General features: G+C 45.9%; 10 protein-coding genes across 12 annotated transcripts in view; 6 read left to right on the top strand and 4 right to left on the bottom strand.

Moving 5' to 3' along the window:
- Positions 1–1,965, top strand: part of LOC131884123 (centromere/kinetochore protein zw10 homolog) — a 3,012-nt gene extending 1,047 nt beyond the window's left edge. The window contains exon 3 of the mRNA XM_059231787.1: positions 2–1,965. Within this exon, the coding sequence (XP_059087770.1) occupies positions 2–1,928 (1,927 nt within the window). The 3' untranslated portion in view covers positions 1,929–1,965. The remainder of the gene's footprint in view (position 1) is intronic.
- LOC131884125 (WD repeat-containing protein 82-like) lies at positions 1,961–3,308 on the bottom strand. The gene has a single exon (XM_059231790.1). It carries the CDS (start codon positions 3,144–3,146, stop codon positions 2,184–2,186), a length of 963 nt encoding a protein of 320 aa, XP_059087773.1. The 5' UTR covers positions 3,147–3,308; the 3' UTR covers positions 1,961–2,183.
- A 1,108-nt stretch (positions 3,309–4,416) lies between these two features.
- LOC131884126 (replication protein A 32 kDa subunit-like) lies at positions 4,417–7,489 on the top strand. The gene is made up of 4 exons (XM_059231791.1): positions 4,417–4,530; positions 4,589–4,860; positions 6,655–6,907; positions 6,975–7,489. The coding sequence occupies exons 1-4, from the start codon at positions 4,518–4,520 to the stop codon at positions 7,214–7,216; spliced, it is 780 nt and encodes a 259-aa protein (XP_059087774.1). The 5' UTR covers positions 4,417–4,517; the 3' UTR covers positions 7,217–7,489.
- Positions 7,490–7,784: 295 nt separating this feature from the next.
- On the top strand, positions 7,785–9,010 carry LOC131884244 (probable 3-hydroxyacyl-CoA dehydrogenase B0272.3). Its single transcript, XM_059231960.1, has one exon. It carries the CDS (start codon positions 7,970–7,972, stop codon positions 8,915–8,917), a length of 948 nt encoding a protein of 315 aa, XP_059087943.1. The 5' UTR covers positions 7,785–7,969; the 3' UTR covers positions 8,918–9,010.
- LOC131884243 (uncharacterized) lies at positions 9,003–11,324 on the bottom strand. Its single transcript, XM_059231959.1, has 3 exons — positions 10,803–11,324; positions 9,485–10,349; positions 9,003–9,366 (listed from the first exon to the last, which is right to left on the bottom strand). Exons 1-3 carry the CDS (start codon positions 10,981–10,983, stop codon positions 9,273–9,275), a joined length of 1,140 nt encoding a protein of 379 aa, XP_059087942.1. The 5' UTR covers positions 10,984–11,324; the 3' UTR covers positions 9,003–9,272.
- An 859-nt stretch (positions 11,325–12,183) lies between these two features.
- Positions 12,184–13,047, top strand: LOC131884246 (small ribosomal subunit protein bS6m-like). Its single transcript, XM_059231963.1, has 2 exons — positions 12,184–12,369; positions 12,440–13,047. Exon 2 carries the CDS (start codon positions 12,479–12,481, stop codon positions 12,926–12,928), a length of 450 nt encoding a protein of 149 aa, XP_059087946.1. The 5' UTR covers positions 12,184–12,369; positions 12,440–12,478; the 3' UTR covers positions 12,929–13,047.
- Positions 13,048–13,179: 132 nt separating this feature from the next.
- LOC131884240 (centrosomal protein of 164 kDa-like) lies at positions 13,180–20,100 on the bottom strand. 2 transcript variants are annotated; one of them, XM_059231954.1, is made up of 10 exons: positions 19,502–20,100; positions 19,246–19,357; positions 16,085–16,340; positions 15,518–16,018; positions 15,304–15,451; positions 15,089–15,172; positions 13,870–14,916; positions 13,727–13,798; positions 13,539–13,664; positions 13,180–13,470 (listed from the first exon to the last, which is right to left on the bottom strand). In XM_059231954.1, exons 1-10 carry the CDS (start codon positions 19,659–19,661, stop codon positions 13,307–13,309), a joined length of 2,670 nt encoding a protein of 889 aa, XP_059087937.1. In that variant the 5' UTR covers positions 19,662–20,100; the 3' UTR covers positions 13,180–13,306. The 2 variants fall into 2 exon arrangements, with proteins under 2 accessions (XP_059087937.1, XP_059087938.1); XM_059231955.1 differs by lacking the exon at positions 15,089–15,172.
- LOC131884241 (solute carrier family 22 member 7-like) lies at positions 16,964–19,482 on the top strand. Its single transcript, XM_059231956.1, has 3 exons — positions 16,964–18,096; positions 18,196–18,661; positions 18,735–19,482. The coding sequence occupies exons 1-3, from the start codon at positions 17,345–17,347 to the stop codon at positions 19,212–19,214; spliced, it is 1,698 nt and encodes a 565-aa protein (XP_059087939.1). The 5' UTR covers positions 16,964–17,344; the 3' UTR covers positions 19,215–19,482.
- Positions 20,101–20,329: 229 nt separating the features above from the next.
- On the top strand, positions 20,330–22,832 carry LOC131884245 (peroxiredoxin-4-like). 2 transcript variants are annotated; one of them, XM_059231962.1, is made up of 3 exons: positions 20,330–20,601; positions 21,963–22,216; positions 22,293–22,832. In XM_059231962.1, the coding sequence occupies exons 1-3, from the start codon at positions 20,517–20,519 to the stop codon at positions 22,680–22,682; spliced, it is 729 nt and encodes a 242-aa protein (XP_059087945.1). In that variant the 5' UTR covers positions 20,330–20,516; the 3' UTR covers positions 22,683–22,832. The 2 variants fall into 2 exon arrangements, with proteins under 2 accessions (XP_059087945.1, XP_059087944.1); XM_059231961.1 differs by lacking the exon at positions 20,330–20,601 and adding an exon at positions 21,604–21,886.
- On the bottom strand, positions 22,822–24,336 carry LOC131884242 (very-long-chain (3R)-3-hydroxyacyl-CoA dehydratase-like). Its single transcript, XM_059231958.1, has one exon. It carries the CDS (start codon positions 23,998–24,000, stop codon positions 22,846–22,848), a length of 1,155 nt encoding a protein of 384 aa, XP_059087941.1. The 5' UTR covers positions 24,001–24,336; the 3' UTR covers positions 22,822–22,845.
- Between the last annotated feature and the right edge of the window lie 994 nt (positions 24,337–25,330).

The raw sequence follows: 25,330 nt of genomic DNA on the forward strand, positions 1-25,330 counted from the left end.
TGCAAGCCAAAGAGTTCGTGGAGGAAAAGTCGTTCTTCCAAGCTGCCACTACGCTTGAAGCCGTCCATTTGAACATTAACGATGAGTCCATCGACCTGTCCGAGTGTGATGAAAACCAATCCAAAGCCTTTGAAGCCGCCAAGGTCGAGTACATTCTCATCATGGAGCTTCTCCAATACGAGTTGGGTAAGGATTGGGATAGTCAACTCGGTTTCGTGACCGAGTTGGAAGATACCGAGGATGAGGAATCGCTCACTTCGGCCAAGCTGATGCTGAAATCCGAGTCTGACCTGACCTCCTTAGTCCAAGGCCTTCGCTCTATGGAGTTGCTGTCCATACGTTTGGGGAAACTGGGCTCCAAGTTGATGCAATACTTCTTTCGGCCCATCATGGCCAGGAATGTAGCTGTGACTCAAGAACACGATGGCGTAGCTCTCAGTGTTCATGAGATGAAGACCCGACCCGAGCCCCAAGATGTTTTTGCAAACATAAGTTGTCTTCTGGAAAATCTTCACCGAGTTCTTGATGTACCAATTGACCAGAGCGAGGATTCCATGACTGCCTTCCAATTGCTGGGTCTCACTTTCTCCGAAGACATCGTTGAGATGTTGGTCAAGGAATGTCTCCTCCGGGCCGTTCCTTCTGAAGATTCGGAGCTCAAGAAGTTTGAGGATGTGTTGGAAAATGCCAAGAAGTTCCGGGCCTATTTGATAGACATCAAATTCATCGAAAGTGACGAGAAAACCATTTTAGAATTCGCTGCCAATGTGGATCGGACTTTTGCCGACAAGAAAGTGGCCGAGATCTTGGGAAAAGCCCGTGAATTGGCCAAACGAGATTTATATCAGACTAGGACCGTCACTCCACTCACCACCCTACCCGACGACGAAGCTCAAGAGGTGGCTAAGAAACTCTTCGATGTGGACATCAAATTCTCGGGAGCCAGTCAAATGCTTAAAGAGCTCGAATTGCCCGATGGGGCTTCCCTCTATGAGAGTCCATTCATCTTTCCGAAATGCGAAGTGAGCGAGCACGTGTTTGAAATCATCGCTCTGGTGAGATCCACTTTGGAGAATGCTTGCCAGTCAAGTCTGATGTTAGCTGGCAGGCTCCTGGAAGCTGCCCGCCTAATATTCGTGATCTACCCTGAGGTGATCAGGACATACCACGACGACTCGTGGAAACAATTCCCTCAGCACGCAGCCTTGGCCTTGACCAATTGCCTATATTTGGCTCATTTGTCTCCTATGATCGGGTTTGAATATCGATCTAGATTGCCATCGCCCTTGAACGAGAACATCCTGAGCATGTCGGATTTTGTGCGATATCTCCGAGACGCGGGCTTAGAGGTGTTTTCGTTTCAACTGGATGCTCAACAGAAGAGTATGCACGAGGCCCTCAAAGCCTCGGGGTTCTCGTCAATCACGGGCGAGGCTGACTTGCCACCCAAGACGGAACAAAGTTTGCGTCAAATCCTACATCAACTTCATCACCTCCGGAAAGTCTGGCAGCACGTCTTGCCCGCAGCTATGTACAAAAAAGCCATTGGCAGCATAGCCAATTTCGTCGTGGGCGAGCTCATCAATCGCGTGGTGGCCTTAGAAGATATCGCGGCCGACTCGGCCCAACAAATCAGTTCCTTGTTCAACTTTATGAAGGAAAAGCTGCCAGACATATTTGTGATCGAAGGCCAAGACAAGAGTTCGAAATACGACATCCTGCGCTACCTCCATTTATGGCAAAAGTTTGATGAACTCATTCTGGTTTTGAATGCCAACCTCAAGGAGATCGACGACCGATGGGCCAGTGGGAAAGGACCTTTGGCCTCGGAATTTAGCGTCGAGGAGATCAAACACCTTATTCGAGCTCTCTTTCAAAACACGGACCGTCGAGCGGCTGTATTATCGCGCATTAAGTATGAAGCCTGAAAGTTCTGTTCCACCCGAAATAAATCCAAAAGTTGAGCTAAATCACGTTGTTTTGTTATTAGACACGAATAAATATACGAGTTCTCGGGCGCGCCCAATATTGAACGAGTCGTTACAAAAATAACCAAAGTCACCATAACAAACCGGGGATGATTGGGAACTGTCAAATTCTGGCGTAGAGCGGAGAAAGGGATATTATCACCCGAATTATTTGACACACGAACGCTGTATGAATCGATGGGAAGCTCAATGCCCTCAAGCAGTAGTGGGTTCGTCTTTGGTATTGGGCAACCACAAGTTCAAATGGGAGCAGGCCGAGGCCATCATGAAATAGGTCGGGTTGAATTGAACGCACTGCGTGGGCCCAATTTGTCCGCCATTCAAGATACACACTTTCATACCAGATTCGGTATCCCAAATGTGGATCCGCCCATCGGTCGAGCCCGAGATGACGTATCTCGAATCGGGCGAGAAGCCACCATCAATGGGCACGCCCCGATTGTTCTGGAAGCCGGCAAAGGTCTGCAAGGGCTTGCCTTCAAAGGCATCGAGCAGCCGCATAAAGGGCCCGTTGGTGGTGAGGAGGATATACTTGCCATTGGGCGAGAATTTGATACCCGTCCATTCAAAGTTCTTCTCTTGGGGGGAGACAAACGTGGCGAAAGGACCTTTATCATAGGATCGCAAATCGAAGAGTTTGACCTGTTCGGATTGGACGCCCACGGAGAAGACCAGGCCCTCGGGGTCAAAGGCGCACACGGGCTTGCCGCCCACGCCCACATGCATGACCCCTTGGCAGTTGGGCGCCCGCAAGTCCCATAATCGGACCGAGTTGTCGGCCGAGCCGGAAATGAACGAGTCGTCGATGGGACTCATGGCCAGGGAAATGACCTTCTTGGTGTGGCCTTTGAAATATCGGATGAACTTATTGTCGTGCAAGGACAGATACCGCAAATCGTCGTCCACCTTGGTGGAGGCGTGCACGATGGCGTTCTTGGCGTGCGTGAATCGCACGTGGGCCACGCCATATTTCTGCGAATTGACCAGACGCTTCTGAACACCCTTTTCGCAATCGAAAATGATGATCTGGTCGTCCTCGGAGGACGTGATCAAGTTCAGGCCGTCCCAAGAGAAATTCATCGAGTTGGTCTTGGCCTCATTCTCTTTGAAGGACTTGGCCACGCAGAAGCGCTTGAATAAATCGTCATCCAGATGCATCTCCTCCTTTACTCGCGACAAGGCAGTGAAAAAGGCCGGCTGCTCAGAAGCGGTTTCTAAACTAACTTGTAGTTTAGTTAGTCAGTCGATTTTGGTCCAAGACAAATCTTGCATTCCACCATTCAGCGCTCTGTGTGCATGTGTGTGTGTGTGTGTTGGATTGTGTTTAGTCAGCGGTCACCACTGCCTTAGAGAACGAGCAGAACGAGCTCAGTGCTGCCATTCTCGAACATTTGCACTCTGTCAGTTGGCATCTATCACTCAAGAAACTAATCAGACAGGTCACAATATAGATAACATAAGGGATCGTCTGACATGGTCGATGCCCATGATAGGAGACTGTGACAAAACTGGAAGATAATGAGGTTGGTCTGGTATGAACTGACCTTTTTCGACCAAGCTAGCAATTAACCGGGGTCGACACTGAGCTGCGCACCAAACGTTTAGCTTATTCAAGAGTTGAGGGGAGTGGCAACTCATCAGCTGACGATTGATCATGGGATCAATCCTGGTTCAGTTTTTCCCCCTCTTAAAAACAAAGATTCCACCCAATGATATAGTTCTCTCATTTTATTATACATCTATCTAAATATCAAGATATATTTAGTACTTAAATAACATTCGAGCGTGACAGGAATCGTGTCAGCGTACTTTTTTTTATTTGGCAGCATTACAGGATGACCCCAATCGGTCTCAATTGTCTTAAAGTAAAACCATCTGCTCCTTGATGCCCACTATTTTGTCAATTTTGTGGCTTTACCATCCATCTCACTTATTCTATTCAACCATCCATTTCTTCACCCTTCATTGGGTCAGTTGTCAGTCGTCACTCTATCTCAGTCCCATGTCAGTGATTTGTTTAGTGCCGCCATATCTGGTGCTTTTACGCGCTTTTGCACTTTTTGCTCCAAGCTTAAATCGGACAATTCTAACTCGCTTTGTAATTTAACATGTTTCAATATGAACACCTGGGGAAAAAGCACTTTCTTACTTTTTAGAAAATGTCCTTTCAACGTGTAATCAATTGTAACAAGCGCATGCAATATTAAGAGAAGAAGCAACAAAAAAGATGAGCAAGGGATATGGGTGCGAAAATATGAGGGGTGGGTGGGTGAAAAAAAAATATCATGACTACTTAAAAGCAAGGTCAACTATTCAGAGCAGGCTTCCTTAATCAATTCCATCTGAAATTCAGCACCAAGTTTTGGTCAAATAACCATGTGAATAAATTTAGCACCTTTTTCGAATTTCAAAACCTTTTTTCTTCAGCCATGTGGTGACACTGGATGTGTTTGTGTACCATTCGTTTTCCCGCTTAAAGGTGTTCGACTCATTTCCAAAGTCTCAAGTTGGGCTCAACTCATCTCAACTATGTGGGAAAGCGGTAAGTTTGGTTGCCCAAAAGCTGATTTTTGTGTCCTCATGTCCGCTTTTCTTGTTAGGCGGTGGATTCATGACCGGTACCCCGGGGGGTGAATCGGGTACGCCCGGAGGAGCCGGCGGAGCTGGTAAAAAGCAAAGGGCTCAAAATGTGGTGCCCGTGGATATTGGCGAGATTCAGTCCTTGGGCGGGGACCAAATGACGGTGGAGGGTCGGGAAGTGGGCATGGTGGTGTTGGTGGGGCGGGTGAAGCGCGTGGATCACCAGGCCACCAAGAACACCTACACCATCGAGGATGACACGGGTACCATTGACGCCGTTCATTGGGTGGATGTAAGCGAAACAGTCTTGTTACATCATTGATCTATAATCATTGGTTGGAGTATATCGTCCTATACGTCTTACTGAAATACGTTCAGAGCTTTGGGAAAACGATGTGCATTGGTGCTTGAATCACTGCAATTTGGACGGGGAGACGGGTCGAGAAATAACGTTTCAGAATCAAGCACGCGCATTGCTGTCTTCATCAATTAAAATTGACCCTAGGTGGCCACGACTACTTACTTTCAATTTCACCTCATCGAATAACTGGAACAAAAGTTATTCTTTATCAAACTGTTGTGCAGAACTCCAGAGCGGCATAACTGATTTTTTTTTCTGTCTGCGGACTTCCTTTACCGCTGCTGGGATTGGAATCCCACCAGTTCAAGACGAGAAATTTATTCATTTTATTTAACTAAATTTATTTTACTCAACTCATTTCTCGGTCATTTGATTGAGCTGAATATTGAACTGCATGCTCCCAAGCGCCCTAGCACATGGAGTTCGTCAGGACTGGAGAGGACGTCTTCTTGCGAGGTTTGGTAGAGCTATGCGCTACCACCTGATCAGATGCATTCCCGCTGAGAGAGTTCTCAATCAATTCCATCTGCATGTCTAAGCGCTCAATTAGGAGGTAACGCAAAACTGAAACGTCTTCTAGCGAGGTTTCAGAGAGCTTTCCTCTCCAGGTCTGACGATCTTCATGCCTAGCGCCAGCCTATTTGATGTAGACCACAAAGTAGTGACTCAATTATGCAATGCCAATTATTGAGCCAAGCCTCCTCGTCCATTTTCCAGTAGTTCATGGTCAGTGCCAGGAAAGAATGCGGTATGCAATTCGATTTGAATGTCAAAAAACATATCGAGCAAAAGTAACAAGTAGGAAAAATGTAACGCTAGGGAGGGGAAACATTACTTTAAAAAAATGAACCCGAAAGGTGAGAACGTAGTAAATTTTATTCAGGCACAAATTATCTTGGTTTTTTTTTTATTTATGATTGATATCTACAAAGCACTTTTTGCGTGGAAAGCGGTTTTTTAGTTTTGTAAGATTAATTACTATGATAGATTGGCATCAGTTAAAGGCGGTCATTTGAAAAACCCATTCTAGGGCCTATTTGTCATTTTTAATTCACAACATGTCTAAGACGAATTCCCTTGATGTTGATTTGCCTTTAGAGTCGTTATTTTCTTTCTTTCCCAAGTGGACAAGTTGGGCAATTTGTTCTTCTTCTTTGAAGAATTACATTCCAATTTACACTACAATTGCATAATCACATACAATCATTGATATCCGAGTTATATTTCTTTATTCAAAACATATTTTGATGAAATATGCATAAAAATATAGACCCAAATAAGTCGCTTTTGTGTAGATTAATTGACACTTTCAATGTGATCTTCTTTCGTATCCTAGTGGTTTCTTAGTTTTTGTCCAGTAATAGATAGCGATTTTGTACAACAATCTCTTTCAAAGTGCTCTCAGAGTTACGAGTGCAATTATTGTTGACGTTGAAAAAATTTCAAGAGCCTTTAAAAAGTCTTGTTTCCTAAGTTTTATTGAACAGTTTATCTCATAACGATATTGCTGGAATAGCTTTTTCTAAGCTTTGAATGATTTTCTTTTGCTTTGTGACAAACTACCAAAAATTGTTTGTTTTTTGCTACTGAATTCGCTTTCAGTCCCCAAAATGGCAGAAAGGAAATATTTGAATCAAAAGGATGTTTTCCGAGCCTTACATGAATTACTGGATAGACATTACCTTCCGAAAACATCGGGTGTTATTAACTTCACATCGTTTGCAGGAGGGTCAAGAGCACACGTCGTCGAATGTATCCGAGAATATGCATTGTCGGGTGATTGGTGCAGTTCGCACGGCCCAAGATAAGAAGCATGTGATGATCTTTAAGATCTCGCAAATTGAGAACAAAGACGAGATCCAAGCTCACGGTCTGGAAGTCTTGCACGCCAAGCTCATGATTCGCAAACTTCAGAATCAAGAGAATACTAACATTGGCATGAACTCAATGTCCAATTCCATGATGAATTTTGGATCAAGTGAGTGTTTTATTTTTCGACCAGCATGGCCGGCCATGACCAGTCTTAAGTGGGCATTTCCTCCTAGATTCCACAGCCATGCCCAATATGAGTACCGGAAATACCTTTGGGAACGCCCAGCAGGACATGATTTACAAGGTGATTGCGGCTTGCACGCGAGATGAAGGGATTGGTCGTGAGGAATTGATGGGACAACTTAAGGCCAAGGTCTCCAAGGTTGACTTGGACTCGGCATTGGATTTCCTCAGTGGCGAGGGCCACATCTACTCCACCATTGATGATGATCATTTTAAAACCATTGACAGTTAAAGCGTCAGCTAGTTCAGTATTAAATTGTACCCGTTTAGCTACCTCGAGTCGTGGAGTTATTTGAGCTCTGGGCGATCCGTTTTACTCGTCATGAAATGGCATTCAATGAAAAACACCTAACGATACGATGAGGAATTTGCTGAAGAAAGATAACGGAGTCGGTCTGTCCATTTTACTGAGGATGGCACGAACTCCTTCTTATTCAGCTTTTGAGCAAACCATTCTGTACTTATTACCCGTATCTGGAAAAATACATGTGGCTGACCTGGCTCACCATGAGGGACTCTCTAAAATTTGGATTAGATTTGCGAGTAAACCAGCAGTCTCCTTAAGAGTGAATGCTGTTGGATCTGTCAACTTTCATGAACTGACTGCTATGAATCCAACCCATAGATAACTTCATATATGGTTTATGTTATGTTATGGTTTTCTATGATCCAACCCATATCGCTAGCATTTCAACTGAAACTGTCCAGACCAAGGAGGTGAGAGGGAATCTTGAATCTCGTTCCAAAGTGAAGAAAGAGTGAGTTCGGCGCCCCTGGGTCAGCTGAAAAGTTCACTGACTGAGAGACACTCTCCATCCATTAAGCTCCATTCAATTCAGCATTGGATTCCCGGCCGTTCAAGGCAGGCCACTAGTAGCTCTCCTCCATAGCCCGCAGGCACGTGTCCATTGGCCTTCTGAACTCTGAATCCTAAGCACTACTCAGGCTCCACACACTGGCCAGTCCATCCCGTTGAGTCCAGACCATGGCCTTCGTTTCCCAATTGAGCGCGTCCACCGTGCGGCACTTGTCCACCACTTCGGTGGCTCGAGCGGGTCAAATCCACGAGATGATTGTGATCGGAGGCGGGCTGATGGGCGCCGGGATCGCGCAAGTGGGCGCTCAGACCGGTCATAAGGTCACCTTGGTGGATTTGAACCAAGAGGTGTTGGACCGATCTCAGGCCCGAATCCAAGCCTCCATTCAACGGGTGGCCAAGAAGCAATTCCAAGGCGACCCGTCGGCCGGTGAAACCTTCGTCCAGTCGGCCTTGGCCAATCTGCAGATTGCCACACAGCCTCATGCGGCCTTGGCCACGGCGGATTTGGTGGTGGAGGCCGTGGTCGAGAACTTGGAGCTCAAGCGAAAGATCTTTCAGGAATACGACGCCATCGCACCGGCCAAGACCATTTTCGCCTCCAATACGTCGTCTTTACCCATCGGGGATATCGCCACGGCCACCCAGCGGTTGGACCGCTTCGGAGGCTTGCATTTTTTCAATCCGGTGCCCGTGATGAAACTGCTCGAGGTCATTCGCATCCCGGAGACCTCGGACGCGACCTTCCAGGCCATGTTAGATTGGGGTCAAGCCATGAAGAAGACCACGGTCAAGTGTCAAGACACGCCGGGGTTCATCGTCAACCGGATTCTCGTGCCCACCATGATGGAGGCTGTGCGTATGGTAGAGAGGGGCGATGCTAGCACCCGCGATGTCGATACGGCCATGAAGTTGGGGGCTGGACATCCCATGGGGCCTTTCGAATTGGCCGATTACGTGGGACTGGACACGGTCAAGTTCATCCTGGACGGCTGGCATGCTAAATATCCGGATCAGCCTTTGTTCAAGCCCAGTGATATGTTGAACCAATTGGTAGATTCGGGCAAGTTTGGTATCAAATCTGGCGAGGGTTTCTATAAATATGAGAAGAAATAAGGACTGGACGACCAACATGCCTATTTTTTTACTACACCTCAATACTTCTCATGCTTATGAATCACAAATTAAAGCAAATCCGGAATTCGCCGAGTTGCTACGTGTATTTCAATAATTGTTCACATTTTTCAAAAATCATTGAAAAAAATCAGAAAGCATAAATGCATAGTGTAATGCACGTGAAAGCGTTGGAGTTAACGGTAATTCATATGCCCGAGATTTCTTTAGTCACGTTCGAAACCCATAGGTAGTTTAATGCCATGGCATATGAGAATACGATGAGATCAGCTTGGGGGGGGGCCTCGGATTCAGCCTTCCAAGCATCAGAATGAACGGGACCAGATCCTCAGTTGGATTATGGATGAACAACTTCGCCTGCTTGAATTATGAAATCCAAGTGCTTTAAACAAGGAGTAATGTCTTCCGACTCTTTTTCCAAAGGACCTAGTCTGTAAAGGAGAAAGGAGGACGGTGAAAAAATACCACCTCTTTCCAAATTTAACAGGGAATCAATTATGAACAACCAATGCCATCTGGATTCCTATTAATGTAAGTTTTATTAGTTACCTGTTTCTAATGTCTTGGCACACGGTCGGCGACCAATCGCCTCGTTTGAGAGCGTGCAAACAATTGACAGCCAAGATCTTGAAGCTCTGACGCCTGACGTTATTATGCGGCGAATTGTCCCACACGGGTGTGGCCTTGACGTAATTCCAGGCCATGATGGTGTGGTCCACCGTGGCTCCCCATTGGCAACTATCTAGTAATTGTTTACTTTGATCGGAGAGGGCCTTCTTCAAGGCCACTAAATGAGTCGCGACACGGTTGTAGGCCAAAGAATCAGACTTAGACTCGAGTCGCGTGTTGGGCAGGGATTTGAACACGTTTCGTTTCAGATAATTGAGCCGCTCTTCTAAGGGCGCCAAATCGGGTTGGGGCATTAACTCGGCCACTTCACGCTCCAACTCCGGATGCTGAGCCATGAGTTTGGCCATGAGACCAGTCAATTGCGACTGCGACAACCCTTTCATCAACGTGTTGAGAGGCGTGTCGGACAATTGGGTGTCGAGGGCTAGTTTGCATTTCTTGGAGATCGGGCTGCGCTTGAGGCGAGCGTCGGGCGAAGGCGTTTCGAACACGGAACAACAACGGGTGCTCGAACGATTGGGGGGCGAATCGGACAGCGTCAATCGCTTGCGGGGACTCGTGCGGGTAGGCAATAAGAGGCGAGTCATGCCCGGATTGGTTTGGCTGGCCGAGGCCAACGAAGACATTCGGTGGCGTTGACGCACAGGCGTGTGATACACATCCGGACTGAAGGTTAAAGGAAATCGACGACGACCACGCGCTTGGATCACCAGCTCGTCAGGACTGGGCGTGGCCATAAGCCCGGGGAGATTATTGGAGGCCCCATCGAAGCGATTCAGAAACTCTGGAAGACAGATATCATCGTGTGACCTAACTAAGCATCGTGGGTCAGTGATCATTAATATCCAAATAATACGAAATAAAATCATCCTATGTGCCAGCCTATCACATACTATGGACGCCCTGAGCATTTACACCGCCAAATATTAGGCATCTAAGGTTATGGTCTGAGGGCCTCGTATTCATAGGCAACCGTTGAGCGAGGTTGGATTAGGTTAGTTCAAAAACTTGCGAGACGTTGGTTACCGTTGAAACTGGGACAGCCTAAAATTAACTAGATGACTCCCATTTGTGATATGTGCTTGTGAACTGGCTTGAGGTGGGGTTTCGATATCCAGTTTAATTCGCTTAGCTTCATTTGAACCCCATTACTACCAGCCATAAATGATGAGAAACATGTGTCCATGATCTTGATCCCAACCAAGGTGGAAAGAATGAGAGTCTGTCGGTTTCATACCCGGTGTAAATGCGGTCCGATTCGTCATGTTGGAAGCGGCCGTCACATTATCCAAAACCACCACGCCCCGACCGCGTTGACGCCGGCGTGTGGTGGGCGAGAGGATCATGGCGGGTGTTTCACCCGTAGTCCCGCCTTGGAAGTGCAACAAAATCTGTTGGGGCAAATTATCCGGCTCCATACTCAACTACCGCGGTCAGTCCACCCTGACCCCGATCAAGGCCGATGCTTCAGCGGCAATTCAGGCCACCATTCCCGGGCCGCACTCTCACACTTGGCACGGCAAAGCAACGCCTTTTCACCCACTCCCACGATCGATCGATCGAATCACCCCAACGGACGGAAAAGCTGGTAGGAGGGACAGAGACAGAGAGATACTTGGATCCAGAAGACAGAACTGAAGGAAGGAAGGAAGAAGGACCACGATCCCGAACAACTCTAGTAGCAACAAACATTGCTCCAAAGAAAGAAGCCCGGCCAGCCACTCACTGCACAGGTGCCGATCCACCGGCTCGCGCCCCTCAACTAACTCCCGCGCGCCACAGCGAGACACAACTTTGAGCGGGAAAGGCTCATAGCCAATCAGATATGGCTTGCTCAGAATTCGGACCAATCAAAATGGCTGACACAGGTCGAGCGTGCGCACGTTGTCGATGGGCCGGCCGGGGCTTGAGCCACCACAGGTCGGGCCAGAGGCAGGGTGGCTGGTGAGGCGTCAGAGCCTCAGGCTGGTCAGGACTACTCTCTTCATATAGCCTGTGTACTCAGGACATTTAAATAAGCCAAGCCAAGCTTGGCTTTAAATTTCGTGGCGAGGTTAGTTCAGCTGCGAATGCCAGATCTCCCGAGAGACCGAGCACGGACTTCTGAATATGAGCCAGGGCTTAACGGGCTGCCCGGGACTGGGATTGCCTATCATTGTTGACCCGCAGGCAAGAGCCTGACAAGTTAGAGTAGGATTTATAAAGCTATGCTGGTACATATGCGAGGCGCCTGAATCCTCGAGCGCTTGATCGAGTGCCTATGAACGCGGTAGTTAGAATGCCCTATCAAGTTTTGAGCTTCAGTTTGGTTGGGGTTTAGCGCAGCCTTAAATCTATTCATAGCAACCAATAAGTATTACCTCTCTACGAACTCGATCGAGTCAAACCAACATAAGTCGAGTTTTGAATCTATTCATAGCAACCAATAAGTATTACCTCTCTACGAACTCGATCGAGTCAAACCAACATAAGTCGAGTTTTCACACACTGTCCTCTCAAAAAGGCATCTTCTGTCTATCTACTCTCGTCTTGGCGCTTGATGATAAAAGAGCATCCGATCCGCTATCTTAAAATATGGTCGCATGGCTTTATATTAGCCCAGTTCAGGCCTCCCTCTTTGTAGCCAAACTGCCGCGCTGAACAAGTCAGTCACACGACCAAAATGGCAGCCCTGAAAATCTATCCATGTGTTGTGATATTTGTGTTTTGTTGACTTTCTGCCCACTGCAGACACCTTCCCAATTCCATTCTCAACCAAGTCCGCCTGACCTGCGTTCCATTGGTCAGTTTGCCATACTGTATATGTAAGTTTTACATCCCTGGTCCCCTGCCATATCAGTAGAGTGAGCTCAAGCTGTTTTGGATTCATTGCAGGTCCTGGAATTAGCCATTGGTGGCACTGAGGCGTTGAGGATGCCCGGGTTCGAGTTGAACTTGATAGTCAAAACTTTGGCTCAGCCGGCTTTGAAAGACTGCCTGAAGTCGCTCACCACTCACATTCTGGATCGAGGCGGAATCGTGCGTCAAATCGAGTTCTTGGGCCATCGACAATGCCCCAAAAAGCTCTTCAGCAACGGGGATCTCTTTAGTCACGCCAATTATTTCATCCTGAATTGCGATATCCAAGAGAAATTTGTCTTTGAGCTAGCGGATGAATTCGCTCGAAATCAAAATGTGTTGCGGAAGTCGTTCATCGAAATTCGTCCTCGTGAGCCCGTGGAATGTACCCTTCAAGAAGAGCTTCAAATCCCCAGTCACCGACCTTCGGTTCAGAAAATGATTTATCAAGGCCGGCAATTACCCAAGTTCAAACAGATATGGGATTCCAAGACTGGTTTGGATTTCTATCCGTTTCATAAGTAGATATTTGGCGGGAGGAATCAAGATATAGTGACGGATTAGACTTATACATCCAGACCAATTGAAATCGTTCCAATTTCATTTTGGGGAACAATGTAAATAATAAGAAGTGCGAGTGATAATTGACCACCATTTATTTCAAAATCCTTGTTTGTTATAGTATGGTACAATGAGAGGTTTGTAGGCAGGGTGAATGCTCGTTTTGGACGTAAATAGATTTTGCACTAAAAGGTGCGGACTTGGCACGTCAATTGGTCGCGATTTAGACTGCATTTCTCATCAAGATATGCGTCCAATCGAGAACATTTGATTTAAAAGCTGTGTCGCCTTTTAAATCGAAGTTAAAGGGAGATTGCTTTAGTTTGGTCTGTGACTTCAGTCTTAAGACTTGGGAATCCGCGATTGATTCCTGTGTTTCAGCCAGAGTTTTGACTTATAAATTTGTTCATCCACCGTCCAACCAGTGGATGAGGTTGTTATCCGGTTGCTATTTGTTCCATAACCAGATAGTGCACTTGTGGGCACATTAGCCGGAACCACGGCCCCTAGAATGATGAATGCGACCAATTAGACATTTCAATCCATACATGAAGGGTACTCAATCTGACTTTACCAAATTGACTGCCAGATAATGAGTACTTGATCACCGTGGGAACTTGATATGGTACCGAGAACGGATTCATGCTTTTCTCGAGTGAATTGACTCTTCTCTTAAGGTTTTGCAACGACTTGTTTAAATCTATAGAGGTTAGATCTATGGGTTAGGAGTATGAGTTATTAAAGTTATTAATTTCTAGTTACCTAGTTGTGACGATTCGTAGAAGGAATCTGAATCGCTTTCCACCGGCCGGACTCGTCTTGACCGATGTGATGCTATCGACCGAGTAAATGAGTTAAAACGAGGTGTTAGGTTTTGCACATGGATTAGCATGCTAGATATTTACCTCTATCCTCGTTTTTATGGCGTCTTTTGGGCACGTCTTCAATGCCATCATCTGAAGAGTCATTGTTCTCTCTAGGGTCATCAATCGGCTTCCGTTGTTCTTGTTGCTTGATGTGAAGCTTTAACTCCCGAATTTCGTCCTCTAGGTTTCTTATTTCATTGATGAATTCGGCCTTGGAATCATTGGTGGATATGGGGACCTCTGGGTGGGAAATGGCAATCTGTGTATGTATTTCTTTGGCTTCTCGAACTTTGATTTCGGAAATAACTTCTTGGCGGGCCTTCTCCATATTATGCAATAATCTTTCCTTGAACTCTTTTTCAATCAAAACCCTCTGTTGTTCCACTTCTTCTTTTAGCTTGGTGCGATAATGTTCCAACTGATTCTCAACCGATTGGCGAAGCTCTTCTTCTTTTTCTCTATATTGGGATTGTCGCTCCCCGTCCATCTTCCGAGAGTCACGATCCATTTCGTCATTGAAGTTCCGCATCATTTCAGTTCTCTGGATCTCCAGATTCGATTCTAACGTCTCGCGAAGTTTTTGCATTTCGAACGCAAACACATCCTTCAAGTTCTCCTCTTGACGTTGACGTTCGGTTTGAAGGTTTTCTCGAATCTGCTGAATCTCGTCTTGATAAGCAGCCCGGAGTTCAGCCTCGATTTTCGTTTTTTCGATTGCCAAATTGGAGCTAATGCGCTCCTTGAAGGACGCCACCTCATCTTGAACATCTTTCTCGATGTCACGCACGTCTTCTTGTTTTTTTGGAGCAACGCTGGGAGCGATTCTAGCCGACTCACTATGGAAGGACCTCGGATTGTCGGGCTTTTTGGCTTGATCCAATGATTGCATTGTCGTTGTACCTAACTTCACATTTGACAAGGTGGAGCTCGAATCTTGCTTTGGATTGGGTTTGCTTGGAGCGGAAACTGAGTTTTCGGGAATCTTGTCCTCCTCGTCTGGATTGCTAACACTCGAAAGAATTTTCGACAACTTGGTTTTAGGCCTTGATCCATTCGAAGCGGGGCCACTGGCATGGGACTTTTCTACTGAATAATCCAACCAAAGCAAAATTGTTATATTTCGTCAGTCAGAATGAAATAATTGTTTTTCCTCATTGCAAATATAGCTTTCTTTGACCCCTACGCTGCACAACCATTAAAAGAAGAAACAAAATGTACAGCAATTTTCGTGGAAATGAAAGTTGCTCAAAGCTCGTACCTGTTATGCTTGAGCCAACCAAGAAATCTTCCAAGGTGCCGTCGTCAAGAATTAGATCCTCGGGGTCAAATAATCCGTGTCGTGCTTGTTTGTGATGGAATGAAAAATCAGTTGTGCCGAAAACTTATGTCCACACTCAAATTGAACACCGGCAAAGAAGTCACACCAAAAAGCCAAACCATGCCAAAACCTTGTCACACTCAAATGTTGCTTACCCATGAAATCTTTGTCTTTATCTTCATGTGAATCTTCGGAAGGCAAAGATTCCAACTTTGGAATTGGTTTCGGAGGCTGAAACCTAGGAGTTGGTTTTGATATGACTTTCTCGATTGAGACCTCGGAAGACGTAGACGTGCTCTCCGGCTGCAAGAAAATACCCTTCATGCCCCACAATCATGAGATCGATCAAAATCAAGTCAATTGGCTCACCTCAAATGTAAGCTCTTTCACATCGGTCTTGGCATTGAAGTGAATCCTTTTCTTATCTGCTTGCGTCAGAGAGTCTCGATAGAGTTTCCTTTCCTCCTTTGCAGGTGAGGACGACGAGGCAGTTGTCCCTTTGAGAATGCCTCGGATCGGACCAGAAGTAGAGGAGACTTGAGAGGAATTCTCCGGTGAAGAATCTCCAGGAAGTGCGTGATTGACATTGGAACTTTTTATGAGGCTTTGCCTCTTATGCGTAGCACCCAAACTTTGGGTTGGACTAGCAAGGCCAGGGGGGTCATGGTTGACTTTTAAGCCTCCTAGGACGGGTCTGGTGAGCGGTTTGGACAAGTGATGAATGGAGGTGACTTTTTTCTTCTCCGACAAGGGAGTCGATCCCAAAGGAACCCCTCCACCTGGTGGTGGTCCAAGGGTGTTCACTGGGGGCAGAGTCTTCTTACCCATGCCTAATGGGGCCAATTGCCTACCCAACGGTGGCAATGGAGCCTAGGAGATCGTATTTGCTAGTGTTTGTGCAATTTTGTGAATGGATATGTTTCCAATGAGCCTCACCAATTTCTGAGGAGCGTTCAAATCCATATTGAATTGATCCTGATCCTCCTTGTTCACCTCGGCGGACAAGAGATCTGAGGTATCGCCAGAGACCTCAGTGATGTCTGGATCCAGGAACTCTTTGGAGTCTTTCAACCGTTTCTGGCCTCTAGCCTCAGTTACTTTTTCCAAAAAGATCGCATCCAAAGGGTGCTCCCATTGACTATGACCACTTTCGAAGTTGAAATAATAGAAATCGTCTTTTGTTTCGTCCCAACTGCAAGAGAACAATCCAATTACAGAGCATCCCCCTTGGTGAGCTATCATTTGAATCTTGTTATCGTTGCACTAGGATAGCTTTCGTGTTCATGTGGGTACCGTGATATTTCCCGAACAAGTAAGTAGTCGAGCATGCCATCCACGTCAGGAATGGATAGAGGACGGCAGGAAGAAGATGCGAAAATACAGACAGGAAACTAATCTGCTCCGTTGTCAATAGTCACTTGGCTAAATCTCCAAGAGTATTACAGGAAATCCCTTGGAAAATGATCACGCGAACTCGATTGAGAGCTAGAGATAGTAGTTGTTCCCTCATATGGTGCACTTATCCCATCAATCGTGAGTTGATGCTGGGGATGATTTCTTGACAGACCCCAGAATGATTCCATCACAGTGAGTACTGCTGTGCTAGATACTAAAAGGGATTTGGTTCACTGGCCTCTTAAGAGCGAGATCGCAAACCAAACGAGTGAAATGTCATGTTGTGCTTTGTGCCGACATCACTTTTATTAACTCGTAATTGGGTAGATACCGAGAGTCTCAGAAATTCGACGTACTTTTGAGCAAGTTTGCTCTGGTAGGATGTTTATGAGTTATGAAGCATATCGCGCACAAAACGAGTGGTTCAAGGGTCTCCTTAAAAATTTGTTCCACTGGAACATGGCGCTTTAATTGTTATGGCATTACAATCAACATGATACTAAATCCATTTTGATTGTTGTCGGAACCACTCGGCGTAGAGTGAGTTGGCAGCACTAGTTTCGAATTGCGAGCTGCCTTTTGGGGGAAACTGACGTAGAAGACTGGAATTTTCGTCAAAATCAGTCATCTCAATCGCTTGAACAAGATGTGGACCTCTCATATCACAAACTGTTGCGCGACGAGAATGCATTAGGCAACAATTTCTCTAAAGCAACTTAAATGGAACACAATCATCATTGAGCTTAGTGTTTGCTCATTGCTTTGCCGTGGCGGAGGAGAGCTGCACACGCTTTGAAAGTCATGAAGGAATTCGAGGATATCATCGCTCTGGTAACCGGAGGCGGGACGTTTCAAAAACGCCTCCTGTACTGCATCTTTGGACCCGTGTTCCTGATGTTACCTCTTTCTTGGATGAACGAGATCTTTCTGCTCCAAGTTCCACCTCATTGGTGTTCTCATCCCAGTCAAGCGCATTTGACGGGATCCGACCTAGACGAGTGGAAAAAGTGCTTCTTGCCTGAGCAAATACAACCCGACGGCGCCATGGGCTTCGACAGTTGCGCCATTCTCATTCCCAAAGGCATGTCTAACGAGACCTTTTGGACCATGGACCAATGGAACAAACAACTCTGTCCTGGGAATAGCACTTTGGAGGATTCCACAACAATCTCGTGTTCTCGGGGCTGGAAATACGATAGGGCAGACTTTTCCGAAACGGCTCCTTCGCAAAACGACTGGGTTTGTGACAAGGCTGAGCATGTTCCTAACCTGTTCACGATTGGAACTATGGGTGGTATTTTCGGCATGTTTCTCCTAGGGTATTGTAGCGATCGCTTCGGTCGGAAGAGCATCTTCTTACTCACCACCATTTTGGTGGTGATTTCCGGTGTAATCAAAACTTTTGTATCTCATAACTTCGTCGTCTATGCCGCTCTGAAGACCGTATCCGCCGCTTGTTACGTTGCAGTCTTCCATCTTCCCTTCACAATCATCACTGAAATCTCTCCTCCTGAGTATCGGACATGGGCCATTGGCATTTCATGCATCACGTGGTAAGTTAACGGAAAAGGGCTTAACCAGATTTGCTCGAGATAACCAAGATACCTCATGAATTTAGAACAATTCAGCTCCGTCATAATCATTTCTCACAGGACCGCTGGGTCGTGTCTTTTGCCGTTGGTTTCATGGCTTCTTCGGGACTGGATGCTCATTGCATTGGTCACTACCATTCCTTTAGGGTTTCTGGTCTTGGGATGGAACTTTGTTCCAGAATCACCCAGATGGGCCTTGACCAAGAACAAAGTGGAAAAGGCCAAATTCACTCTGAGAGCGATGGCGACAGTCAATAAAACGGAAGTCCCATCCAACATGACAGAGAAGCTGACTTTGGTGGCCGAGAAAATGCAAGCCGAGAAATCATACGGGTACATCAGCCTTTTCTCCAAGCCCAACATGGCTAAAAAGACCTTCTTCCTTGCTTGCGCCAATGTTGGTAGCAATTTCTTGTACTACTCTTTGATGTTGAACGTGAGCAACATGGCGGGCAATACCTTTCTTAATTTCTTTTTGCTCTCGGTTATCGAAGGTCCAGCCATTCTATTGTGCATGTGGATGTTGGTAAGTGCCTATTTGGACACTCTCTAAACTAGAAAGATGGCCCTTTCGACCAAGTTTTGTTATTACTTTGCAGGAAAACGTGGGACGTCGTTGGAGTCACGCTTTCATCCTTTTCCTGAACTTTTTGTGTCTAGGCGTCAATTCCTTCATCGCAGCAACGCCAAGCTTGAACACCATCGTCATAGCGTTCTGCCTCATCGCCAAGTTCAATTGCACCATCTCGTTCACCATCATCTACGTCCAAACCATAGAGATCTTCCCCACTTGCGTGAGGAATACGGGCATGGGTTTCACCACCCTTTTCGCTTCAATCGTCAGCATTTTTGGACCTCATGTCATTCACTTGGGTACGATTGATGCTCGGGTGCCCTACATTATTATGGCGCTGATCAGTTTCGTTGGCGCTTTTGCCGCTACAATGTTACCGGAAACGAAAGGCGCGGATCTGCCTGAAACCTTGGCGGAGGCAGAGGCCTTTGGCCAAGGCTTTGCCTATTTGTCTTGGCGCGCCAAACCCCAGGCCAATTTGGAGCCCCTTAAACTGGAAGAATAGGAACATCCTCTGGCTTGGTATGAATTCTTACCAAGGTTTCCAATGGGGTGGCAATTCAGTCAACAACCCCTGTTTGGCAATGTCTAGAAGTTGAGGCTCGGTATTTACGTCAATGCCCAAACGATGAGCGTATTCTTGCACCTCTGTAAAAAGAAGGTAACATTATTGTCATTTCTCAATGGTTCCAAGTTCCGTCTAAAGTTTACTATGAGTGCTCGCTATTTCATATGGTTCCATGTTCAAGATAATAAATGATATTGTCACGTGAGTCAGTCAGAACACTGTACCTGCATGTGTGGGTTCACTTTTATCGTCGAATACTTCGGTATAGATGAGGGGGTCGTGGCCTAAAGAGCTTGTAGTTCTCTCCTCATTTCTATTAGGATCTTCGTAGTCTTCCACGCTAGCCGATCGTTGGGAAGATCCCTCGGAGTTTAAGCCACTCATGTCGAATGTTTTGCCTAGGCTCTACTAATGACCGAGACCAATTGGTGACTGAAGTAGAGGATGATTGAACTTGAACCACAGGTTGCAATGAGCTCATGCTGGCGAGTGAGGGTGGGAGGAACATCGACCTTTTATTGGATAGAAATCTACTGGATCCCTCTCATTCTCAGCCAGTTAGTTACTCACTGACACAGAGGTCTGTGGGTGCTGCTCGAGTGGTGGAACCCTTGGGATCCGGGCGCGATACGTTGAAGAGCTTGGAGGTATCGAAGATGGTGATGACTTGTTTTCAAGGCATGTGAAAAGGTTCTCCTCTCACGCACCTTCCAGGTAGTCGAGAAAGCCTTTCAAGTTAACTTTCCCATTGATTAATTAACAATGCCTTCCGTGGATGCCTTATCGTCCGTCCAACTGAAGAGGGCGTTAGTGGCCGTGGGTCAAGATAACGCCCTCTACAAGGGAAATCTGACCCTAAATGTCCGGCCCAGCGGACACACCGGTCTTGTTTTCTCGGGCGTACTTGCTGCTTAAGTTAGTGGGAACGCCGGTTTGTTATCGCCCCAAGTCAATCCAGGAAGGAGCGAAAGAGAAGAGGATTCAAGGAGGCATACACGAGCCTTCACAAAAGCTGCCTGAAAAAGACAAGTGGGCTCGCCACAGAAGTAGTTGAAGCAGTTGGCCGTTCTGTGACTGTGACTGACTGGATGGAGACTACTACAAATACATGTCCATCGTTGGGTTGACTGCCACGCAGCGGATTTTCACTCGGTGACGACTGTTTGAAGAGGATCTTTGACTCTGGAAAGTAACACTTCATTTGGACACTCGCTGTAGTTGAACGATCTTAAAGGAACCATGACCTCTTCTTTGCTCCTGGTGGGTCTTTTGGTGTTGGTCCAAGCCCAATTGGGAGTCCAACAAACTTGCCAGGATGGTCCAGGTGAGATATCTCATATAATAGTGATCAATGATCATTAACCTTAATCCTGACCTCGATTTTCCGCCATCTTTCACCCTCTCCTGATACGTTCATTTTTGTAGAGGGTAAGAAATAAATTGGTTTGGCTTGGAAAAAAAAAACACCGCCGTTACTTGTTAGCATACACCCATCTGTTAATTTGTCATCGAGACATTTTTTGCTTTCATGCGTGCAATTTTGACTTTTTTTTTGCACTTTCATTCATTCATGAACGACCCAGGTGGCACATCCATTATTCGTGTTTAGAATCAAAGGCAGATTTGCTTTGTGATTGACTAACAGGTGGTGGTTGTTGAACTGCATCCACGCAAATACCAAGCCTTCCACATTTAGGCTGAGATAATCGCTCTGAAATACGTTTCTCGTTGTTGGCCGAGTCGGAAATTCCTCAAGAATGGCGAATGATCAATATTTTTCCAAAAGGAATAACTTGACTTGCCATTATCCCAAATTATTCAATACTCCTTCGATTGGCCAATGTCTTCGACCATGGATTGCTCTTGTTAAACTTAATGATGATTCCTTCCTGTCGATTTCATTTGATGGACAACTTTGCGTCATCATTGTTGCATTTAATTACCTATTCCCGGGTAAAGTCCTTCTCCAACTATTCTACAATGCCAAATGCTTGCACACAGTTCAAGATTTGAATTGAATTTGATCTTCAGTTCACGCCTGGTTGATCGATCTTCCTGTTTTGCACTTCCCTTGCTAAGAGTTCAATTTTACCTGCAGTAAGTCAACCTCAAGTCCTTGAATCTGTAATGAAACCGCTTCTCTCAATAATTGTCTGAATAACGATTTGGCATTTCCTCAGATTGAGCGCAATTACTCTGTTCAGTAACTACTTCAAAGTCAATCATGCAAACGACGCCTTTTTCCGCCCGAGCTTTTTAAGTTTAGCAAAAACACTCACTCAACCGAACTAGGGAGGGAGGAGAAGAGAAGGCCTACTTTGTGTGGCCCACCTTCATTGAACCACGTCAGTCGGTAATTGCTCGCCGTGGTGTTCAGCCAAACAAAGTACTTGGTGTCCGTCCTCCTTTGACCTTCCTTTCGCGATCTCCCTCCATGTACAACACCATGAATGGTCATGTTCCCCAAGTTAGTGCACCTAATTGGTCTAATATCACCAAGACATTAAAACGTCGAAGTAAATCGGCCTGGAATCTCAAAGTGAAATCGCCCATCAAGTCTCAACTCTCGTTTTCCAATCACAATTTGGGAAATCCGGTTGCTCAAATAAGTCAGTTGTGTCAACGGCATCCATGTAAGTGTCAAAGATGGAAATAAACCGGGAGTATTGTCTTTCATTCTTTCAGGTGGCGCTATTCACACCGACAATAAGGCCTCCGGACATAACCTTCAGTGGACTAAAGCCATGATTTCCAAACCTGCCCCTTACTGGGAAGGCACTGCCGTGGCCAATGGCGAGATGTCTGAGCTGAAGTTGACCGATTTCAAGGGAAAATACCTCGTGTTCTTCTTCTACCCTCTGGATTTCACATTCGTGTGCCCTACCGAGATCCTGGCTTTCAACGACCGTGTCAAAGAATTCCGAGCTCTCAATACCGAGGTATGACATCACGGATTCAATAGTAAGTAAAAGGAGACATTAAAGAGCAACCGATTTAATTGATATCGTCTTTCAGGTCGTGGCCTGCTCGGTGGATTCTCACTTTACACATCTGGCTTGGATGAACACCCCTCGTAAGGAAGGTGGTTTAGGAAAGCTGGACATTCCTTTGCTCTCTGATTTGACGCACACCATTTCCAAGGATTATGGCGTCTACCTCGAGGACAACGGCCACACTCTCCGTGGGTTGTTCATCATCGACGATAAGGGCGTGCTACGACAAATTACCATGAATGATCTCCCTGTGGGTCGATCCGTGGATGAAACGCTTCGATTGGTGCAAGCATTCCAATACACAGATAAGCACGGCGAGGTCTGTCCCGCGGGCTGGAAACCAGGCAGTGATACCATCATTCCGGACCCCAAGGAGAAGATGAAGTATTTCAAGGATCATGGCGAGGAATAAGCATCAAAATGAGCGAGACCTTGATCACCTGTGGTGTGGTTTCGGTAAAACCTGATGCATTTTATTATTTGGCCTAATCATGATGATTGCTTGTCTTTCCCAACCTGCTCAAAGGAATCTAATGAGAAGCGATTAAATATCACAAAAGAGTTCAATCGTGTATTCACTCCTCGAAATCGTCGTCCTTTTTCCGACGATTCTTGACGTGTTGGCGAATTTTGAGTTTCTTACATCGGAGGTGGTACATGTGGTTCATCATGGTGTAGAGCATAGGGAAGAAGAACAGGAGCAAATAGATACGGAGAACGGTGGGGAAATGAAAGGCAATATTCCAGGCATTGGGTAATGCCACCGAGAACTTTTCGGTCTCTTCAAAGTAAGGGATATTGCGAAGAATGATGACGCCTTCGCAAACGAACCCAGCCGGATAGAGAGGGATCCAGGCCGTGTAACGGAGCCACGTGAGGATGCCAAATTCCAAATCGTACACACGAAGCATGTAATAAGGGTACCGAACGATCTCAATCGTGGTATACACCATGAATAGATAAAAGACGGCCGGCTTTTCTTGCATTCTCGGTTCAGCCTCTATTAGGGCGAAGAGGACAAAATTGCGCCCGAAAACCTGCAGGAAAGCCTCGTAGATGGACCCTTTGGTGTAACCGAACATCGGGTGCATCACCTCCAGAATCATGAAAAGATGGAGCATCTTCATCACATTACCCACGGATTTGTACGTCTCGGGAATGAACTCGTCGCCATGACGGGCATATCGCAAGTTCATGATCAGAAACACGTACACAAATCCGCAGAGCATGAACAAGTTGTAGCAAAACAAGTAGATCTTGCGTCTGGACTCCGAGATGAATCCCAACTCTTCCTTCTGCAACTTCTCATAGACCTCAGGATATCGATTCTTAATAAGATCTTGAGTGGACATCCCAGGCTCTTCCGTCTCTGTATCGTCTTCTTCCTCTTCTCGCGATGTCCAACGATCAAAGTCAATCTTGAGCCAAGAGAGTTTCTGCTGTGTGTACAAAAGGCGGGGCCACCAATCCGGTTCCTTCTTCTGGATATGGATGGTGATTTCCCGGTCTTTGATCAAATAGGTGGACTCCTCGCGATTGACCGGGAGAAAGAACTCGATCAAGAAGTGATATTCAACCTCGGACGAGCCCTGAGCCCCGATGCCGTAGCCGGTGAATTCAATCTCCTCCTCGGCGATATTGAGTTGATGCTTTTGCACATGTTTGAGATCCACCCGGAGGAAGATGTGGCTCTCATTTTGAGCCCAGTACACAAAAGGACTCGGCGACATCAGGCAAAGCAATCGCAGATTCAAGAATGTGACGTTGTGTTATTGATTAGTCTGCTAGATTGTAAAAAACAGCTTGGATCATGGATAGAGGAATGGACCAAATAAGAGAAGGGCTTTCTTTCCCTTTTTTGACCCGGCGGACTCATTCTGCTGGGAGAGATCGGCCAGAATGGAACACTTCACTTTTTATAGGGAGAAAAGCAGCTGATTCCCAATATTAAAACGAATCGAATCCTCCCAGAGATTGCTTGTTATCTGATAGACTCAGGAACTCGTTTCCAATCGACCTTTGTCCAATGTATCTCTCAGAGTTCAATCATGTGCATATGAGCCTCTGAGCTCATGTGGTTGAGCTCACGTAGGCTCTTTCATGAACCACTGCAATATGGACGAGGATTGGTGGCATAAAAAGTCATTTTCCAAGCGCGACTTATTTTGCTATTTGACATATTTTTTAGAGACGCTAAAATAAGATGAAATCCTGGAAATTTTTGAACAACTTATTTTCATTTGGTAAATTATTTCCCAAATAATGAAACCAAGATCTTCCATGAAAGCCATTGTGGGGGCAATTTGGATTGTTTGGAAATACTCTTTTGGTCAATAGGGCTTGTCAAGTGAACGAGTTCATGAACAACTGACATTATTCCATGGACTAAAATCAAAGACAACATGCCAAGCCATACTGCAAAGTGCATGCATTGAATTTTGAGATTAATTTCATTTTACCTGCTCATCTAAGCAAATAGTATTGTGGTATTGAGCCAGTTTGATAGAGTGTTCACCAAATTATACCAAACATGTTCATCTTGTTGGGTTTTGTAACACAACTCACTCAAAATCAGTCAATTATTGAAAATTCAATGAGTGGATGGCGGGAGTTGAGTGTGATGTTTGTCTTAATTCTTCTTCCCCCAAATGCCCAAAATAATGGTGCCAGACCATACTTTTTGCTTGAATTTCATTCACTTGAAATTCATTTTGCCCTAAGGATAGTCCATAAGAAATTTCCAGGCCCTAGCTATAATCTATGTACTGCCAAGATGGAAATTTTGCTCTTGCCCAGATTGTGATGTTTTCAAAATGTGATTGACTGGCATTTTGCTACCTAAGTATCATGCATGTTTGCATTTTGAACTGATGTGATAGAGGTCAAATGAGGTGGAGTCACTCATCATCAACCTCAGCTGAAGAACACTTGAAGCCAAGTTTTTGTGGGGCTCTAGTGAAGAGACATTAATAATGTTAAAATTATTTGTGTTCTGATGCTTAAATTTGACAATTTGGGGAGATGCAGGGGCGCTCTGTGTTCTGTTAACCCAAGGAGTAC

This window comes from Tigriopus californicus, chromosome 7 (assembly GCF_007210705.1).
Source record: "Tigriopus californicus strain San Diego chromosome 7, Tcal_SD_v2.1, whole genome shotgun sequence".
Taxonomy (NCBI): Eukaryota; Metazoa; Arthropoda; class Copepoda; order Harpacticoida; family Harpacticidae; genus Tigriopus; species Tigriopus californicus.

Coding starts and splice junctions, on each gene's coding strand:
- LOC131884243 (XM_059231959.1), bottom strand. CDS start 10,983: ATGGAGCCGGATAATTTGCCCCAACAGATTTTGTTGCACTTCCAAGGC. Junction 10,350..10,802: donor TCGGACCGCATTTACACCGG/GTATGAAACCGA, acceptor TCTGTCTTCCAG/AGTTTCTGAATCGCTTCGAT. Junction 9,367..9,484: donor TGCCAAGACATTAGAAACAG/GTAACTAATAAA, acceptor TCTCCTTTACAG/ACTAGGTCCTTTGGAAAAAG.
- LOC131884125 (XM_059231790.1), bottom strand. CDS start 3,146: ATGCATCTGGATGACGATTTATTCAAGCGCTTCTGCGTGGCCAAGTCC.
- LOC131884246 (XM_059231963.1), top strand. CDS start 12,479: ATGCCCGGGTTCGAGTTGAACTTGATAGTCAAAACTTTGGCTCAGCCG.
- LOC131884242 (XM_059231958.1), bottom strand. CDS start 24,000: ATGTCGCCGAGTCCTTTTGTGTACTGGGCTCAAAATGAGAGCCACATC.
- LOC131884241 (XM_059231956.1), top strand. CDS start 17,345: ATGAAGGAATTCGAGGATATCATCGCTCTGGTAACCGGAGGCGGGACG. Junction 18,097..18,195: donor GGCATTTCATGCATCACGTG/GTAAGTTAACGG, acceptor CATTTCTCACAG/GACCGCTGGGTCGTGTCTTT. Junction 18,662..18,734: donor TATTGTGCATGTGGATGTTG/GTAAGTGCCTAT, acceptor ATTACTTTGCAG/GAAAACGTGGGACGTCGTTG.
- LOC131884244 (XM_059231960.1), top strand. CDS start 7,970: ATGGCCTTCGTTTCCCAATTGAGCGCGTCCACCGTGCGGCACTTGTCC.
- LOC131884245 (XM_059231961.1), top strand. CDS start 21,712: ATGTACAACACCATGAATGGTCATGTTCCCCAAGTTAGTGCACCTAAT. Junction 21,887..21,962: donor AAATCCGGTTGCTCAAATAA/GTCAGTTGTGTC, acceptor TCATTCTTTCAG/GTGGCGCTATTCACACCGAC. Junction 22,217..22,292: donor TCCGAGCTCTCAATACCGAG/GTATGACATCAC, acceptor ATCGTCTTTCAG/GTCGTGGCCTGCTCGGTGGA.
- LOC131884126 (XM_059231791.1), top strand. Junction 4,861..6,654: donor ACGCCGTTCATTGGGTGGAT/GTAAGCGAAACA, acceptor CATCGTTTGCAG/GAGGGTCAAGAGCACACGTC. Junction 6,908..6,974: donor CATGATGAATTTTGGATCAA/GTGAGTGTTTTA, acceptor ATTTCCTCCTAG/ATTCCACAGCCATGCCCAAT.
- LOC131884240 (XM_059231954.1), bottom strand. CDS start 19,661: ATGAGTGGCTTAAACTCCGAGGGATCTTCCCAACGATCGGCTAGCGTG. Junction 16,019..16,084: donor TGAACGCTCCTCAGAAATTG/GTGAGGCTCATT, acceptor ACGATCTCCTAG/GCTCCATTGCCACCGTTGGG. Junction 13,799..13,869: donor CCATAAAAACGAGGATAGAG/GTAAATATCTAG, acceptor CTCGGTCGATAG/CATCACATCGGTCAAGACGA.